Raw genomic sequence first — 19,120 nt, 5'->3', positions numbered from 1 at the left:
TTGGGGGTGAAGGCGGAGACGAGCCATGTTTGTCTGTGAAACCGTGCATCAGTGCTGATTCATGACATTTAGGCTCATGTCACAGTAAGTGGAGGGGAGTGTGTAGGCTTATACTTGATATCATTTGCTGGGATATTTTTGCCTGCAAAATGGGGAACATAAAATATGACAGCATCAAATGCATGAGGTGCTTTGTTTCAAAATGAGACTCTGGTCTCATAAAAAAAAAAAAAAGATCACTGGCATGAAAGTCGAATTCACTGTGGAATATTATTGAAGTTATTAAATGAAATATGACACAAACCGCTTTGTTAACCCATTTTTGGCGGGAACCCCTTTTGGTGTTAGCATTATGTTATGCTTTAGCTATTGAAAAATAGCAGATCTACAGCTCATAGCGCGCCACCGAGTGGCGCGCTACGAGCTTGTAGGTCTGCTATTTTTTTTAAATCGAAGAACCACTGACATAGAAACATAGCTTTTTCAGAAAACTGTCAGGATGTAGAAGACATTTTTAGAATCTGATCTCAGGTCAAAATGGGTTAACAAAAACCTGTCTTCTTTTTCATTATGAGTGGTCAGTGATCGTAACCATTTTTTTTTTACATGTAAAAAGGACACATATACTTCTGTGGGTCTTTAGATATAATTGCTGTTTTGGATTAGATGAGGAACTCCGGGCTATATAGCTTTTCACATGACTGGTTCTCAAACCTTTTCATGTCAATGACCCCTAGCTTGTTGCTAAATTGCTGCAGACAACCCATCTGAAATTATTTTGTGCCAAAAATAAATAAGAAGCGGTTCTACAAGGTTCTACAAGTGTCCATGTTGGAAAATGTTATTCGTGTAAAAAGCTGAAATAGCATATCTACAAGTTTACAAGTCACTTTGTGACGCATTGTAACGTGTAAGCTTGTAGATCAGCTATTTACGCTAAGTATAACATTTCTGAAAATGCCAGTAATTTCCTGGTATATTTCAGTTATTTGTGATATCTACCCTGTGCACTTTTTTTTTATTACGAAGCCTAAAAGTCAAATGGAATTGTAATTTCTGTTCATAATGTTCCATTTTCCAATGCAACCCATTTTGGGCGGGAACCCCTTTTGGTGTTAGCATTATGTTATGCTTTAGCTATTGAAAAATAGCTCAAAATAGCTCAAAATAGCTCAAAATAGCTCAAAATAGCTCAAAATAGCTCATAGCGCGCCACCGAGTGGCGCGCTACGAGCTTGTAGGTCTGCTACTTTTGAAAAATCGAAGAACGACTGACATAGAAACATAGCTTTTTCAAAAAACTGTCAGGATGTAGAAGACATTTTTAGAATCTGATCTCAGGTCAAAATGGGTTAAATGTGTAATCGTGACAGCCCTAGCCGGATCCCACTTTAAGAACCACCACCACATAGTAGATCTACTATTTTCAAAAGATTTGTATACATTGGAAAAGTACATTTTGAATTCCGGACATACTTGTAACATTAAGTATTTCTATAGTGCACTATTGATACTTTTTAAAGTAAAATAATAGTACTTTTTCCACCACTGCCCGATTTTCCTGTACAGTTTGCGGTATACGTAACGTTCTCATTCTTCGCAGGAATTATTATTTTTATTATTTTTTTATTTTTTTTGGAGGGACATGAAATGGGGAGAGAGATGGGGGGGTGACATGCAGTGAAGGCCGTTGGGATCGGGAGTCGAACCCGCAGCACACTGCCAGTCTGCCAGACTGGATTACCAGCCAAGGTGCCTGGACCGCTGAGCCACGGCCCAGGCCTTCGCAGGCATTCTTATGCGAGTAATATCATGATGCTGCCTGCCAGCACAGTGTTCGCTTCATACCACCTATGTAGACGTGCTGCGACGCGACAGCTTGGCTGTCAAGAACCTGGTGTTGGATAGGAAATTGTGGAGGGCAGCGATCCAGGAATCCCGAGTTGGTGTTGGCTACACCTCACTCTCGCAGCAACTAACTTAACTTCATACTCGCTTTCAGCAAAGACTTTGCCTACGATTGTAGGTCCCATGAAGCATGGCATGAATGCCAAAACAAGATTTCCGCCACTCAGAATTCGGTGCACGTTCACACATGACACCAAAACCAAATTTGCCGACACACGGTTTGCACATGCCTGCAAATACTGTATATCTGAAGGCATAATGTTGTGATGGTAATGCAGAAGGTGGTCAGTGGGGACTTGGTCAATGATTTCCAGACCAACACTCAATTCTCTGCACGGAGGCTTGATGCTTAGAGTCTTGAGTCACTGGGTCCTCCTCCTCAGGGGGGTGCGTGCGCGTGTCGTGCGTGTCCGCGTTTGTGAGACAAAATGTAAAGGAGGGGCTACGATAGGGATAGAGGGAAACGTTAACAAGCTCTTTGGTTCCCTGAGGGCCTGTCTCATTCTTGAGCTGCCTGGTGAAGACCTTGTATGTCCAAAACCGTTATTATTATTATTTTAAAAAACAGTTTAAATTAGAGAAAATACTCGCATATCCTCTTGTAGGTCTGCTTTTCAGAACTTTTGTGCGACACTCTTGTATGATGAAGGGCATTAATTTAGTTTCTGCCGGTTTGTTTGATTGATTGATTGGTAATTTTATTAGACGATAAAATGCAAACAGTACAGGGTACAGTCAAGCACAGCATTGGTCCAAAAGGACAGCACCGAAGATGGTCTTGTTTCCATTCGGGTCCTATGCATTCATTCACAATTACGACAGTGACAACAATCAATTAAGATTTCTCAAACACATGAAATCTACATGTACAGGTTGGAATAGAAATACATTGATAAAAGGGAGGGTGTAAAGAGGTGGGGCAATCACCTCCCTTTGACCTGATGACAGTGACAGGTGAATTGTCAGACCCTTTTTAAAGGAAACCAGTGGTCTGCTTGTTTTGAGGGAAGGGGGGCAGGGCATTCCACACTAGAGTGGCAGTCCTGTGAAAGGTGAATTTACCCATATTTGTTCTGAAAATGGGTGGCACCAGATCATTATTTATGCTCCCTCTAGCATTATGGCTGTGGGAGTTGCTCACCTTTTTGAGGTAATTAGTCAAGTAAATGGGCACTGAGGGCATGGAGGGTAGAGCTGCATTTACAATCTTGAATGCTAGTCCCATTTTCAGTTGCTTGACTCTGTCTTCTACACTGAGCCAACCAACGCTGTCAAATGGCGTTGCACAGAGGTGGGTCATGGGCCCTATAGGCCTAGCCTGGCTAATAAGCCAGACCGAATCAGCAGTTGGCAAAAAAAAATAGCCTGCCAGCGGATTACGGTCTGGAGAGGCTCAATTGTACGCCCATTTCCTACACCAGAGAACTGGTGTGGCCAATCGGGACACGGTATGCAATATGGGCGGGCTTTGGTACAGTGACGTTCAATGCTTGAGACTTTTGACTGACAGTAGCTCTGACCAATTGCGTCAAAGAGAAAATGTTTGAACCCGCCCCCCGGTAAACAAGATCCATACACAGCATCTCCAGACTCAAATACCACACGACAGTGTGAGTATGGCTTTGAGTCTGGCTTATTAGCCAGGCTACTATAGGCCTAGCAAATGTCTTAGCAGTGAAATGTGACATCTAACCCCACTGAATGACTACTGTAGATATGCCACGCTGTGGGCTACAGGTGCTGCCTGGCAGTGGTTTGGAGAACCTCCAAACATCTTGGCAGGAAGCCGAAAGGCTCTGACAGACAGAGAACATCAGATACACGCGTCAAGAAACAAACCATTTTTGGTAACGGCTGTAGTCAAACTGGAGGTGTCAAGTGGATGCGTAAAAAAAAACCTGTTTGATATGTCTTTCAGAGCTCGGTTCTATTTTTGAGCATTGACACGCGGGGGACAGACCACCAAAACACATATCTTTATCCCAGCAATCAATCAAACTTGTATTGCAGTGTGTATGTATGCACAGTATGTATGTATTTGTATTTGTTTGACCCTTCTACATTCTCGTCTGTTTTTTTATGAAATAGGTCTGCACAAATCCTGAAAGGTTTTTCTGTGAAACAGAAAAACATCCAAACAGTAGGCCTGTCTTCCATTGCACATACAGTAGTAGCCTGTGATGTCAGTGCTTTAAATGGCAAAACTATGTACTGTACCTCATTCAATATGATGCCAAACTAGCCGCATATAAAGATACAGATGCTTTGTCGCTTCAAAAAATTCTCCTACTTTTGTGAACAAGTGGCCTCACTTGCCATGATGATCTGTCAGAGCCTTAGAGATTGCAAGATGGTGAAATACTAAATAGTCACTTGCATTAGTCTGGATTGCAAACCACTGGTACTTCGACATTATTTTCAATGGAAATTGTCCTTGCTTTACCACATAGGGACTACAGAAATACATCAACTAGATGGGAGCCACTGGTAAAGCATTGCATTTTGTGACACATTGTACACTATTACCAAGACATGGCACACTGCTTGCACGTCTATACACTTGTGAAGATATGACAGGGTGCTGTCTTTGTAAGCAGTCAGCGTAGCTATAGTTCCGTGGTGGTTTGATCCCACTGGGGCCCCCAGGGGCCCCGCCATTCTGAGGAAAGGGACGCGTCATTTTGCTGCTAAATTAAGTTCAGAACAGGAGATATGACCTCTGTGGAATAAATGGCTTCAATGAGGTAATGAAGACCCCGGGGGATAAAGGAATCCTTCCTTGAATCCTCGGCCCCCGCTTTTTTTCCACTTCCTTTCTTGTTCCTTCAGCCCTTTGTGTGCGTGTGTGCGTGCATGTGTGTGTGTGTGTGTGTGTGTGTGTGTGTGTGTGTGTGTACGCGCACACGTGTACGCTATAGCAATTGTGTGCTTATTACCCCGTCTCTTAGTCAGTTTATTTCCTATGATCAAGAGAATAATGTGTTATAGGATGTTCTTTGGAGAGCTATACAGGCAGCCTCAATACGACACTCTGGATCTGTGTCTTACTTAGCTTGGAGGAGACTCGGACAACCTGAATTGCACTTCATCTAACACCCCAGACCCTCTTCAGTGACCTAATGATTTCCCCATCATTCTGCGGCCCCTCTATGACAATAGCAAAGTGAAAAGACTCTTCACTGTAGAGGGCCCTTAGTGGCTCCTATTAGGACCTGTCATGGTTTCCTCTCTTCACTGTAAAGACCACTAAAATGGACAAAAAAAAACGGCAGAAAAACAAAAAGCTTCGAATTGTGAATTTCTGCTGTTTGTTCAGGTGCACGAATGACACTATATCGTCTCTTCTTTTGAGACCATTACCCTCCTCTAATGCTGCTGATACATAGCCTGGCTAATAAGCCAGACCGAATCAGCCGTTGGCAAAACAAAAATTGCCTGTCGGCGGATTACGGTCTGGAGAGGCTCAATTGTACGCCCATTTCCTACACCAGAGAACTGGTGTGGCCAATCGGGACACGGTATGCAATATGGGCGGGCTTTGGTACAGTGACGTTCAATGCTTGAGACCTTTGACTGACAGTAGCTCTGACCAATTGCGTCAAAGAGAAAATGTTTGAACCCGCCCCCCCGGGAAACAAGATCCATACACAGCATCTCCAGACTCAAATACCACACGACAGTGTGATTTGAGTCTGGCTTATTAGCCAGGCTAGCTGATACACGCTATCCCTAGGGTATGCGTGTGACATCATCATACCCGGAAGTTATGCGGGAACAGCGTTAAACTCACTGTGTGTGTGTTGAAGTTAAAATAACCAAGTGTCACCAACACTTACAGTACATACAGTATATACCATATGAGTGATTGACATATAAACCGTTCTTGATTCTTTGATCCTTGGTTTAAGTGGTTAAATATACCAGATCTTTCTATTTTAATGTCTCACAATGCTGCATAGGCCTATTTGTAGATCATCAGCATCTCCACTGTAATCCCCCCACAGTATTTAGGACAAGCATGCATTTACCAAGATTTGCACAATAGCCCCTTTCTCACCGCTCACGTTCATTACTGTAGGACACCGCCAGGGCTGAGTTGATCAAGTCATACTGTGGATTAGGGATGGACAATAACCAAAAATGTATTGAAACTGATATTTAGAACCAGTTACCGACTTATATAGCCAAATAATTGAGAAGCAGGGTGTTTTTTGACCATATTTTTTCCATATATCAAAAATTGTTGATGTTTTTGTAATAAACTAAGGGCCCTATTCCATAAGTGCTAAACACCTTATCCCTAAACTTCTTTGTCTTTTTGAGCGGTGCCTCCTTCCGTATGTATGTCCGTATATCCGTATGTATGTCCGTATATCCGTATGTATGTCCGTATATCCGTATGTATGTCAGAGCACGGAAAGCTGCAACATCTAAAGTGGCCAGTAGAGTACAGCACAGAGTAAAGTGGCACAGAGTACACTACAGTACGAGCCCTGGGCCGTTCCTGGGGCTCTGGATGTTCCGGGTACCTCCGGGTACCCCCGGGGACCCCCACACGGACCCCCCCAGGGACCCCGACATGGTAACTCTGTCATTTCTCGTCTGGATGTTCCGGGGACCCCCGCACAGTACACTACAATACAGTAGAGTACAGTAACAATAAATGTATAGTTGCGCCGCTGAGCACACACAGGTTTTTTTACTAACTTGAAAAACATTTTTGAATAGTTCAAAATGCCGATCTACAAGCTCACAGCGTGTTGATGTAGATCGCCTAGTTGAACAATTTTAAAAAATATATTAAAATAAGGCGAAGAAGTTTAGGCATAAGGGTTTTAGCACTGACGAAAATAGGGCCTTAGTCTTAATAAGTCTTAATAATCACATAATCCCGTTCATAAATTGCTGTATTGTGAACCGCCGTGAGCTTTTAGAACACCCTTTTTAACACTAACTATTTAATCCATTTCATCCATGTTCCCATCATTTATAGCGCACGGACCACTTTTACCGGCACACCGGAAGCTGGTGTGTATGTCTGTGTAGCAGCTAACAATAGCCACACCACTCTAGAGTCGATCGACAACAACGGGAGGTAATAATAAATCTACCGCGACTAGCGACTGGACCGCGGAAGGCCGTCTAACACAGGATCTTTTTTCAGAATTAGACGGGATGATTTAGATCGGGAGTTATGATCGTTTTAAGATTTTCGTTTTTGTCAGCTAAACAGGCAGGGGACATTTTCGATGACGTGTCACTTTTTGACACGTCATCGGATCGGGCAACAAGCGCTCCAAGGCTCTAGAGCGATGCGAACGGTTTTGTTATCATTAATCTCCGTCCTATTTATCAATCTCCGGCTTGGGCACTTGACCATGACCTTGGGCCTCCAAGGTGTTAACCATGAAAACCCGTTCCTTAATTGTAATCGAGGAAAAGGTTTGAAATGATCATGATGCAGATTTGTAGTCATATCGCTCAGCCCTATAGTTGTGGCATGAAGCAGAGGGCCGTATAAAATCTGTCCCCGGGCCGCATTTGGCCCACGGGCCGCACTTTGGACATCCCTGCCCTAGTCACACGTTGCCAGACTATCACAGCACTCGGAAGCATTTAGAGATTGATTTGTGAGTCTAGAGTAACTATAATGGTACTGTAGTTTGTGTTGTTTGAGAGTTCCTGGATCAATGCTCTTTGTAAATGGTAAGTGTGATGATGACACTAGCAGGCAAGCCGTCTTATTGACATGAGCCTTTTTACCTCAGGGCCCGCTTTATGTGTGCGTGCGTGCCAGCGTGCGTGCATGTGTGCGTCTATATGTTTGTATTGCTTAGCTCTGTCATGTCTCTCTCGCTCTTTTGTCAGTGAGGCACGCACGCACGCACGCGCGTGCGTGCACGCACGCACACATGCATGCACGCACGCACGCGCCTCTTTTCATAGAGGGGAAGCATGCTGTGCAACACATCACAAACACATGACCAACACGTCAGGGGGGACTCAAGTGTGTTTGTATAAATGTGGGAACTCAAACTGTGCTTGACCTACAGTCCTACAGTATGCTGTACATGCCAGTGATGGAAATGTTTCACCCAGCACGTGAGGCTTGCATCGTCCATCATAGTTGTAAAGGATAGAGGGCGCCTGCATTCTCAGCTCTGACCAGTAGGGCACATCGCTTCAACGCTGGGCGCTTGGCATCGTCTTCATTGTGAATGAGCGGAATTAGGGGGAAACCACCTAACTCCATTTTTGAGGTTTTTAATCCCCCCCCCCCATAAATCAACACTATTGAACACCCTACATCTGTGTGTTGGTTAAAAAATATAGTTAAAGTATTAAAAAGTGCTTCTGACAAAACCTCTTAACTCCATTGCATGGACCCTCTAACTCCCCCCCCCCCCCCCCCCCCCCCCCCCTCTCATGCAAGTCATTGACAATATATAAAGTCACAATACTAACTTTGATGAGTCAGTATTGCAAATATAAGGTTTTCTTCATTTCCTGTAAAATGGACATTTTGGAGCTGGGTGCGTTCTGCCTGAGAGCAGATCTGTGTGCTTATGGGGAGAGGATTATCCTTCATTTATACTTTGTTGCGTGTGGGCGTTGCACGCAGGTGTTGCATGGGAGCCTTGAGAGAAGGTCTTGTGCACACGCAAATAGCCGATCTACAAGCTCACAATAGGCCTATCTCACAGCCCGCTTTCCACGCCCACTTCCGGTAGATCAGGGGTGGGCAACTTTGACGATGGAGAGAGCCACTATATTTCCACACCTACTCCCTAGAGCCATATATTACTGTCGTAGCAAAAATAGCCGATCTACAAGCTCAAAACGCGTCGCGCTGCGACGCGTTTTGAGCTTGTAGATCGGCTATTTTTGCTATATTCGAATTGAAATCTTGAATCATTTTTTTGCTATTTTTGAATTGGAATCCTGAAAATTTATATTTTTATGTCATTTCAAATGCCTTCAATTATACTTGTGTTGAGCAATGAGCTACTAATTTAGACTGAAGTAATTAAAGCGGGTCATGTTTGCATGTTGTGGAATTGTAACAGCTGAAACCAACATTAACCTGAGGGCCACAATAAGTGATGGTGGGGGCCGCATGTGGCCCCCGGACCGCCAGTTGCCCACCCCTGCGGTAGATAGTGGTGTCATTTAACATTAGGCATTTACACTTTTTTTCTCTGGAGAATCTAAGTACATTTCCTAATGTTAAAATGTCAAAGACCGATAATAATATGAAGAAAACACAATGGTATAAACAACTCAAATAAGTAGAATAAACCTTACCTTTACAAAACGGTAGTTTGTGGCTTGTGAAAATACCTCTTTTAACATGGAAGCCTATGGACCAGAAAAGAAATAACACCACTAGCTCTAAAAGGGGGGGCGTAAAAAGGGGGCGGGGAAATGCTGTGAGATAGGCCTGCGTCACACACACTGGTACATATCAGTATTCATATCTAAATGAGCAGGTACAAGCCATTGAACAGTGTGGGTGTTCAGTCTAGCTGCGATACAAAACAGCCATTTTCTCCACATTGTGTAATGGGAGTATAATCGCTGTGCCAAGTACCATGATGGACATATACAAGAGCATATCGGTGCAAATGTCAGTTTAGATTGGTTGTTCGTTGATGCAACGCTTCGCTGTTTATTCTTCTCTTTCTATTGTGTCGTGAAAATATCTGTCCGCTGTGAATACCCTCGGACACCCTGCCTCCATTTAGATGTTAACCCATTCAGGCCTGACGTCGAAATTTAAAAAAAAAGTTTTCTAAATCATGACAATTTTCGGAAAGATTTGAGGCACATTTTAACGATTTAAAAAAATCACCCCCGTGTGAACTGAGTGGTGCAACTCCCCCCCCCCCCTCTCTCGCTCTCGCTCTCATTAGCAGGCAACAGTGCAGCACTATTTCTCTCTCTCTGTTTCTGGCACGACAGCGCCCCTACTGGTACTCATGAGTCACACATGAGTCACACACAAACATAGGTTAACACGAGTCACATACTGTAGGTGTCACACGGACACAGACATTGCTGTTCCTTGGAGTTGCACCACTCAAAAATAGCAGACCTACAAGTTCATAGCGCGCCACTCGGTGGCGCGCTATGAGCTTGTAGATCTGCTATTTTTCAATAGCTAAAGTATAACAGAATGCTTGAAACACCAAAAGGGGTTCCCGCCCAAAATGGGTTAATTAGTGACGATATGAAGACATTTGGCATAGGAGTGCTAATCCCCAAATGTCAGTGCTGTTTACACTTTGTCAGAACGTGTGCATGTGTGATGCACAGGTGCCCGGGATTGGAACCGTGTATAATTGTGTATGAATGGTGCAAACCCAAGAGAAAGGCATGATGGTGCTGTGCTTTTTTTTCTTTAGCAAGTGTTATATTTACTGTATATCAGTGAAAGTTAGCCCAATAATCTAGCTATGATAAAAGTGGACAGTTTGCATTGCATGAGTATTGTGTGAACTTGTGCGTGAGTGCGTTGCGTTTGTGCGTGTGTGCGTGCGTGCGTATTTCTCTGTCCATCAGGGCACAGTGTGGAGGCATATTGGAATTGTTGCCATGGAAACCAATTGCTGCTGTAAAACAGAAACTCTCTTCTCTTCTCTTCTTCTCTTCTCTTCTCTTCTCTTCTCTTCTCTTCTCTTCTCTTCTCTTCTCTTCTCTTCTCTTCTCTTCTCTTCTCTTCTCTTCTCTTCTCTTCTCTTCTCTTCTCTTCTCTTCTCTTCTCTTCTCTTCTCTTCTCTTCTCTTCTCTTCTCTTTGTCTCCACCAGGCCCAAGGCATGGGGAGAGAGTATGTTTTGCACTCCGTCCGTCCGTCCGTGTGTCCGTGTGTGTGTGTGTGTGTGTGTCCGTCCGTCCGTCCGTCTGTGAACAGCTAATCTCCGGCACCGTTAACCCGGTCGATGTCAAATTTTGCACACACACTCCCTGGATGCCAACGATGAACCTCTGCCCCAGAAGGTCCAGAACGGCCTCATGGTGGCGCTACAACAGGCCAAGCCGCATCACACACACACACACACACACACACACACACACACACACACACAAAACATGATTATATTACTTATATTACTACTAAACATTTTGCCAAACATCACACACAGTACTACTATCCTCCTGGTGGAGACCTGTGCCCTGTGCACAGAAGGGCACTTTTTCTAGTCTCTTCTCTTCTCTTCTCTTCTCTTCTCTTCTCTTCTCTTCTCTTCTCATTCCTCTCCTCTTCTCATTTACCTGCCTTCATGGCTTCCTCCCACATGCTTCCTCTTCAGTCTCTCCCCACACCATGGCCTCCTCACAGAGAATTCAGCTCATTCACAGTTAGTATGTATTGTGCACCTGCAATTAGGGCTGACAAAAAACCCTCTGATAATTAGACCTTTTGGATGGACCGTTTTAGCAGGAGATCATCCCCCCTCCCATCCTGTTCTCCATCCTGTATAGAATACACATGGGATCACACTATGAGTGTTGTTTTGTTGTGGTTCCAGTTGAAGGGTTCGGGTTTTTCGTCTGCGCTTTTGGTTCCCCCATTTAACCCATTTTGACCTGAGATCAGATTCTAAAAATGTCTTCTACATCCTGACAGTTTTCTGAAAAAGCTATGTTTCTATGTCAGTGGTTCTTCGATTTTTCAAAAATAGCAGACCTACAAGCTCGTAGCGCGCCACTCGGTGGCGCGCTATGAGCTTGTAGATCTGCTATTTTTCAATAGCTAAAGCATAACATAATGCTAACACCAAAGGGGGTTCCCGCTGAATCGAGTATACTGTAACTACTAGTTTAGTCTCGCCAGTCGTTATAGAAGTTTTATATACCAAACAAACTATTCCTATAAGCTAAACTGCGCCGCATCAAAGGTTTTATTGGGCAGGCCCTAAAACTATGATGCAGAGAATCATTTTGGGTAATACTGGTTGGTGGTTTCCGGCCCGATGACTACAAACCAGTGACTAACAGCATGACGTAAAGTTAACTGTACCATCCGCTCCCGACCGGATCAGAAACCCCAAAAATGGTACGCCTCCCAGGCTACTCACTAAACAGTAAACACTATGCATTATTTAGAAGTCAGAAACCACAATTTTCACATCATGCAATGACTAATCGTGTTTCTCCTCGCCTGACATGCACCCCCCCAACCCTCCCACCTCCCCTGCACACGCGCGTCGTCCTCCTCCTCCTCCTCCTCCCACTGGCTCCCAGCTCCTCTTTCTCTCTTTCCCTCCTTCTCGCCTTTCCCATCTATCCTCCTATTGCTCCGTGCATGGCTGTTAATAGACGAACAGTAAATAACAGCAATAATAGTAAATAATAGGTCTGCAGCTGACATCAAAGAGCAGCGAGGGCGTGTGGGAGGGGCTGGGGGGGGGGGGGGGGGTGGGGGGCGGGTGAGGGATGGAAAAGAAAGAAGTGTACTGAGAGTGAGTTAGGAGAGAGAGAGAGAGAGAGAGAGAGAGAGAGAGAGAGAGAGAGAGGAAGAGAATGGACAAGACCATCAGTCAGAATTGGTCACTGGTGTGATTGTCTAATGGTCACTTAGCCTGGCAGCGAGTCCATGAAGCTCTGAGCCCGTCAATATGTCGAAACGCATCCGCTGCTGTCTTCACTCACTGAACAGACACACACACACACACACACACACACACACACACACACACACACACACACACACACACACACACACACACACACACACACACAGACACACACACACACACACACACACACTGGCCTTTGAAGTGTGCAAGGGTCCCTAAGGTAGTCACAGCACGAAATAATGGATCTGCCGTTTGTCACTGGATGCTTTATGAAACCGTTTAGGATCCTCTCTCAAAGGGCACTGTAAAATTCTCAAGTGTTAATTTAAAGGGAAACTAGCCTACACTGTATATATATTATATTATATTATATGTATATGTATATATATTTTTGAGTGGTGTAAACCACTCCTACAACTGGCTTTGTTAGTTTGTCTGTCTGTCTGTTCGTACCAAAAAATGAGCATGGTTGCTATGGTCACCCAGTTCACACGGGTGTGATTTCATTACGTCAGACATTACGTCAGACCACAGCTGATCAGTCTATATAAGACCTTACACCACTCAGTTCACACGGGTGTGATTTTTTAATATATATATTTTAGCCCTCATTTAACTCCCTCAGCCACTATATTGTTGTGCTGGTGTGTTTCCTTGCAGAAAGACGCATATCTGGCTGTATTTGGGGTTTGTTCCACTGTTTATGTTGACATTTCCTCTGTTTAAGTGGACTGCACTGAGTCCATTGATTGGGCCATATAAACTTGTTCTGTGCTCGTTAGTGATCTCTCTAATCAATTAAGGTATCAAAGACAGCTACCTGTTGGATGCCTGTCAGGCCTCATTCACACGTACCAAACACCAATCAAGCAATGTTTGTTCGTTTTTTTGTTTTTTTGGGCCATCACAATGCTTTTCCAATGGGAGTCACATGGTTTGATCAAACATTTGTGTTTGATCGCTGATTGCTGATTGCTCCCCCCTCATCAAACAAAAATGTTTGGTCAAACCATGTGACTCCCATTGAAAATGAATTGGAGCAGCAATCAAATTGCAATCAGACATCACACACGGACCAAACATTTGTTGTGTACGTGTGAATGAGGCCTTAGGCCTCATTCACACGTACCAAACACCAATCAAGCAATGTTTGGTCGTTTTTTTGTTTTTTTGGGCCACCACAATGCTTTTCCAATGGGAGTCACATGGTTTGATCAAACATTTGTGTTTGATCGCTGATTAATGATTGCTCCCCCCTCATCAAACAAAAATGTTTGGTCAAACCATGTGACTCCCATTGAAAATTAATTGGAGCAGCAATCAAAAAGCAATCAGGCATCACACACGGACCAAACATTTGTTGTGTAGGTGTGAACTAGGCCTTAGAGAGAGGGAGTGTTTGTTATACACACACACACACACACACAGTCAGACTTGCCTAGTATCCCTTTAACTCTAAGGCCTAGTTCACACCTACACAACAAATGTTTGGTCCGTGTGTGATGCCTGATTGCTTTTTGATTGCTGCTCCAATTCATTTTCAATGGGAGTCACATGGTTTGACCAAACATTTTTGTTTGATGAGGGGGGAGCAATCAATAATCAGCGATCAAACACAAATGTTTGATCAAACCATGTGACTCCCATTGGAAAAGCATTGTGGTGGCCCAAAAAAACAAAAAAACGACCAAACATTGCTTGATTGGTGTTTGGTACGTGTGAATGAGGCCTAAGGCTGCGTACACACCTAAAGAACAAATGTTTGGTCCGTGTGCGATGCCTGATTGCTATTTGATTGCTGCTCCAATTCATTTTCAATGGGAGTCACGTCGTTTGATCGGACAAACCTGTCCGATGTGGGGGCGGAGGGCACAACAAACACATCGGACACCTTGTAGTCAAAACAGCCAACGAACAGGGTGGGACTTCAGATCGGACAGAAGGGTGGTTTTTAACCGCCAACTAATAGGAGAGAACTTCCGTTCTTGACAGCACTGGGTGGGGTTTAGGCTGTAGTCTTCTGAGTTACGTGACACAGACTATTATATCGCTTGTTTGTATGTCTTCTTTTGGCTACGTCCGTGCGTAACTTGGAGAGTCCAAGTTGCGCACGGCTGTCTCCAGTGAGTGAGTCCAGAAATACAGGACGATAGCCAAAATAGCCGTCGGGCCTCGGCAGTTGTGAGGCTGCATTAATAATTAGTTCTAAAAGCATGTATTTTTTACGGGGATCACTATTGATTTTAATAGTAGGCCTAGACGCATATATGTCTATGAGTAGCCTAGAGTAGAAATGTAATGGCAGCGTACGAGGTTCACATGCGCAAATATAACAGATGTACAAGTTATCGACACGAATGGTACTTACGGTATGGTACACGATGTAAGCTTGTAGATCTGTTTATTTTAAGCATGCGCCGCCGCCACCACGAAAAGTTATGACGCGCGCACATGTGGGGGGAGAGACCCGATATATTTTATAGCTCTATGGGAGAGACGCAGACAGAGAAATATTTAAAATCATCCTGTCTCGCTCTAGCGCACGGCCGCACGCATAAAGAGCCAATGGAGCAAATGTTAAATAAGCTACACAGGTGGTCCTAAATGATTAATTAATTACATCACTATAGCAAAAGACGTGATATAGGTCAACTGCAGCGGAGGTGCACACATGGAAGAAAAGTCCTTTTTATCGGGATTCGGGGATACTTTGTTGTAGGCTATACGTCTCCGGTGAATTGTATGCAGCCGCAGCAAGCACATTATTGTTCAAACACCTGTTCCTCTGTTCATCTGTTGTCTTATTTGGCTAATAAAATTATTAAGAATTAATGCAATTTCAAGTTGTTGCTGCAATCATGATTCATGTTGCTGTTCTCTTCTCTCTGTGTGACTGAAGGTTGCGCCCAAAAAATGTAGACAGTGATTTCCCGCACCCCCTCATGTTATTTTTCCCTCGTAAAATGACCTCTTTTCTTTCTTTTCACTATTTGGTTCGCTTAACGTGTCCACGTGTCATTTGTTTACATATTTGGTACGCTTTACAGTCCAGTGTGAACACCAAACGGACCAAAATCAAAATGCAAATATGTGGTCCTTGGTCCTTGATCCGGACCTTCTAAGTGAACCTTGAGTGTGAAAAACGGCCTCGACAAACTATCGCTAGCTGCTGCTGCAGTCAAGAAAACTACACTGAACATATGTGCATCTATTTCCGCGTGTCGTAGCACCGCCCAAATCGCGCAAAGCATTGTGGGACATGGAGGCATCAAATCATAAAAATGTAATCAGTGGTCGGTCGGACAGATCTGTGTGTCCGAAAGGTGTGTACGAAGCCTCAGCGTGCTGCGTGTACAAATGGAACCAAATGAACCCAAAAGGAAGAGTGTGTGTGTGTGTGTGTGTGTGTGTGTGTGTGTGTGTGTGTGTGTGTGTGTGTGTGTGTGTGTGTGTGTGTGTGTGTGTGTGTGTGTGTGTGTGTGTGTGTGTGTGTGTGTGTGTGTGTGTGTCCACACAATACATACTCTTCCTTCCATATGGCGAAAGGGGGCTGGGGGTCCCAAATGTTGAGTGGACGATTTATGCTGCAACAAGGCTAAGCCACACATGCTCAATAATGATGGTGGCACCATCAGAGAAATGGCCAGAGCATCGCTCCTAGCCTCGTACTGGACTGGCTGCTGCAGACCAGAATAACTTCCTGGGCTTTAGGAGGAGAGACTCTGGGAAACTGGACTCACAAGCCAAGGGCTTTGGGGTCTGGTGTGATTGGCCAGTACTCAACGACCTCTGCCTTCGGACAGGAGTCCTGCTAAAATGGGGGGAAAAAACAACGAAAATGTGCCCATCTCTGATGGATTCATTACAGACTCCAGCTTGGTAGTGGAGGCTACTCTCACCCACCATGCAGGCAGGCAGGGGACACTAGACTACAGGAATAAACAGCTACAAGGGTTCAGCTTAGTACAAAACGGACTGAAGCCAAACAACATTGGCGTGGACTTCGACTGCAGGGAAAGTTGGCCTGTGTTGATTCAGCTGATCACTCTGTTTCACATTCGATGTACGAAAATGCTGTTATTGGGGAGGATGTTTTAAAATTCACCATCAAAGCGAGACTGCAAGTATTACCAACCAAGACAAGCACAATCTGTCAAGTGCATACAAAAATGTGTATATTTCTCACCACAACCGTATTGTTGACCTAGTGTCTGATGCAGTTCCAAAATATGTGCCATCCAGTGCAGCAATGTATAAACTAAACATGTAAGAGTGTTACCAGATTGGTTTAGTTGTGCATGCGATGTCTTTGCTAACATCCCAAATACACCTGATGATGTTTTTCAAGGAGGTCCTGATTCTGGAGGTGGGCTGTGTCTTTGATTTGTACATGGACCAGGCATTTCACGATAAACATTCTAAGTACCAACCATTACTTGGAATCATAACAAACCTTGGGTATCGATGTAGATTCACCATACTGATATTCAGAAGCCTGGGCCATGTACTGTACATAAACTGACCCACGAGTGGCCTAACAATAGCTGGCATGACAAAGAGCAAAGCCAAACAACTTGCCAAATACTGCTCTGTTCCGGCTGTTATAGGCAGTTTGTCTGTGTGGAGGAGGAGGTGCCATGTGTATCCTTAGGTGCCCATGAACTGTCAACCCTGTTATATTTGTTTCCCTGTAAAATGAATTGTAATTTGCGGTGTGTGTGCGTGCGTGCGTGCGTGCGTGCGTGCGTGCGTGCGCGCTGATATCCTGGGTATGTGGGTCATTCACTTTACATTTTAGTTTATAGCAATGGTGCTCAAAGTGGGGTTCAGGGAGGGACCCCCGCCCGCCCCCCGCCCAGGGTTCCTTGACCTTCACAGGTCTGTAACTCTGAGGTTCCATTTGGTTCCAATGATGTGTATACTCTTCCACTTCCATTAGTATACTCTCAGAGTTAGGGGGGCATTGAGAACCACTGGTCTAAAGGCTCAGCTGCATCACTTCCTAAACACAATCATGTATCAAGACCCTCCCAACATCTAGCTTTTGGAAATTACGTCATATGGCAGCCAAGTCTATGGACTTTTAATGCTTGTTGGCAGCAGTTTAAACAAACATTACCAGGCGCCCCTTACTTCACACGAGTGTGATGTTTCAGGTATTCATGTTCTGTGTGTGTCATATATTTAACGCCCGAATCTCTCTCTCTCTCTCTCTCTCTCTCTCTCTCTCTGTCTGTTCCTCCAGGGATTGCATTTACACTCCTCCATGATGCTCGTCAGCCTCCGCCTCTCTCCTTCCCGTCTTCAGGACTATCTCTTCCTCTCCCCCGGCTCCTCCTCCTCCTTCCCTCCTCCTCCCCCTGCCGCTCCGGACCACCACGCGTCCCACCATCATCCTCATCCCCGACTGGCTCTGCCCTCCGTCTCCCTGTCCTTGTCCCTGTCTCTCCTCTTCCTCTCCTTGCTCCTCCTCCCGGCCGGCGAGTGCCGCCGGACGGGGGGCGGGCCCGGCGGAGGAGGAGGTGGGCCCGGAGGTGCCCAGGGGACGCAGGGAGGCCAGAGGGGAGGGGGAGGGGGCGGCGGTGGCGGCCAGAGGGGGGGCGGTGCCCTCCTGCCCCCTCACTACCCCGCGGCGGGTCTGCCCCCCGTCTCCCCGGCGGTCAACCCCAAGCTGGTCAACTCGCTCAGCATCGCGGTCATCCTGGTGGGCAACTCCAGTGAGGTATCGCTGGGCGTGGGGCTGGAGAAGGAGGACTTCCTGCACATCCCCTACCCTCCCAAGGTGGAGGTGGTCACCATGAACGAGACGGACCCCAAGAGCATCATCAACAGGATCTGTGGGCAGATGACGCGGCACTCGCTGCAGGGCGTGGTGTTTGGCGACGACACGGACCAGGAGGCCATCGCCCAGATCCTGGACTTCATCTCGGCCCAGACGCACATCCCCATCCTGGGCATCCGGGGAGGCTCCTCCATGGTCATGGCAGCAAAGGTAAGGGCTTTTGTTTGTTTGTTTTGTTTGTTGTTGTTTTTGGAGAAGGACTATGCAATGCACATGGAGCAGCAAAGTGGGGTCTAGGGCAGGGGTTCTCAACCCGTGGGTCGCGACCCCTCGGGGGGTCGCCAAATTATTTTGTGGGGTCCCCAAAATATTTTCAAAAAAAAAAAAAAAAAAAAAAAAAGATTTTCTTTTTTAAATTTTATTTTCACGAATATTCAAAAATAGCAGACCTACAAGTTCATAGCGCGCCACTCGGTGGCGCGCTATGAGCTTGTAGATCTGCTATTTTTCAATAGCTAAATTATAACAATGCTTAAAACATCAAAAGGGGTTCCCGCCCAAAATGGTTTAAGGTTATTGTAGCAGTCAATTTATATTGGGGGTCGGGAGGGGGCGGGGCGGGGGTCCCGAGACATTGCCGAAGCATTTCCGGGGGTCCCCGGCCAAAAACGTTGAGAACCCCTGGTCTAGGGGACACTCAGACTTCCTTGAGGGGCTTCCAAATGGACCCTTACAGGTCTCATTGGCTGCCAAACACCAGTTCCACAATTCGTTTTTTCTTTTTTTTATACGCTGGATGGCACTTTTCGCTAACCTATGGGTCCCCATTGGTTTCGGGGGTGACACCCC

The 19,120-nt window shown here is 45.3% G+C and overlaps 1 protein-coding gene across 1 annotated transcript in view; it reads left to right on the top strand.

Moving 5' to 3' along the window:
- Positions 1-19,120, top strand: part of grin2bb (glutamate receptor, ionotropic, N-methyl D-aspartate 2B-b) — a gene marked incomplete at its 3' end in the record, with an annotated part of 184,499 nt that overhangs the window by 16,697 nt on the left and 148,682 nt on the right. The window contains exon 2 of the mRNA XM_079499184.1: positions 17,735-18,481. Within this exon, the coding sequence (XP_079355310.1) occupies positions 17,756-18,481 (726 nt within the window). The 5' untranslated portion in view covers positions 17,735-17,755. The remainder of the gene's footprint in view (positions 1-17,734; positions 18,482-19,120) is intronic.

This window comes from Electrona antarctica (genome assembly GCF_951216825.1).
Source record: "Electrona antarctica genome assembly, chromosome: 4".
Lineage (NCBI taxonomy): Eukaryota > Metazoa > Chordata > Actinopteri > Myctophiformes > Myctophidae > Electrona > Electrona antarctica.
The sequence above is the reverse complement of the archived record's forward strand: the minus strand, read 5'-3'. Positions and strand labels throughout refer to the sequence as shown.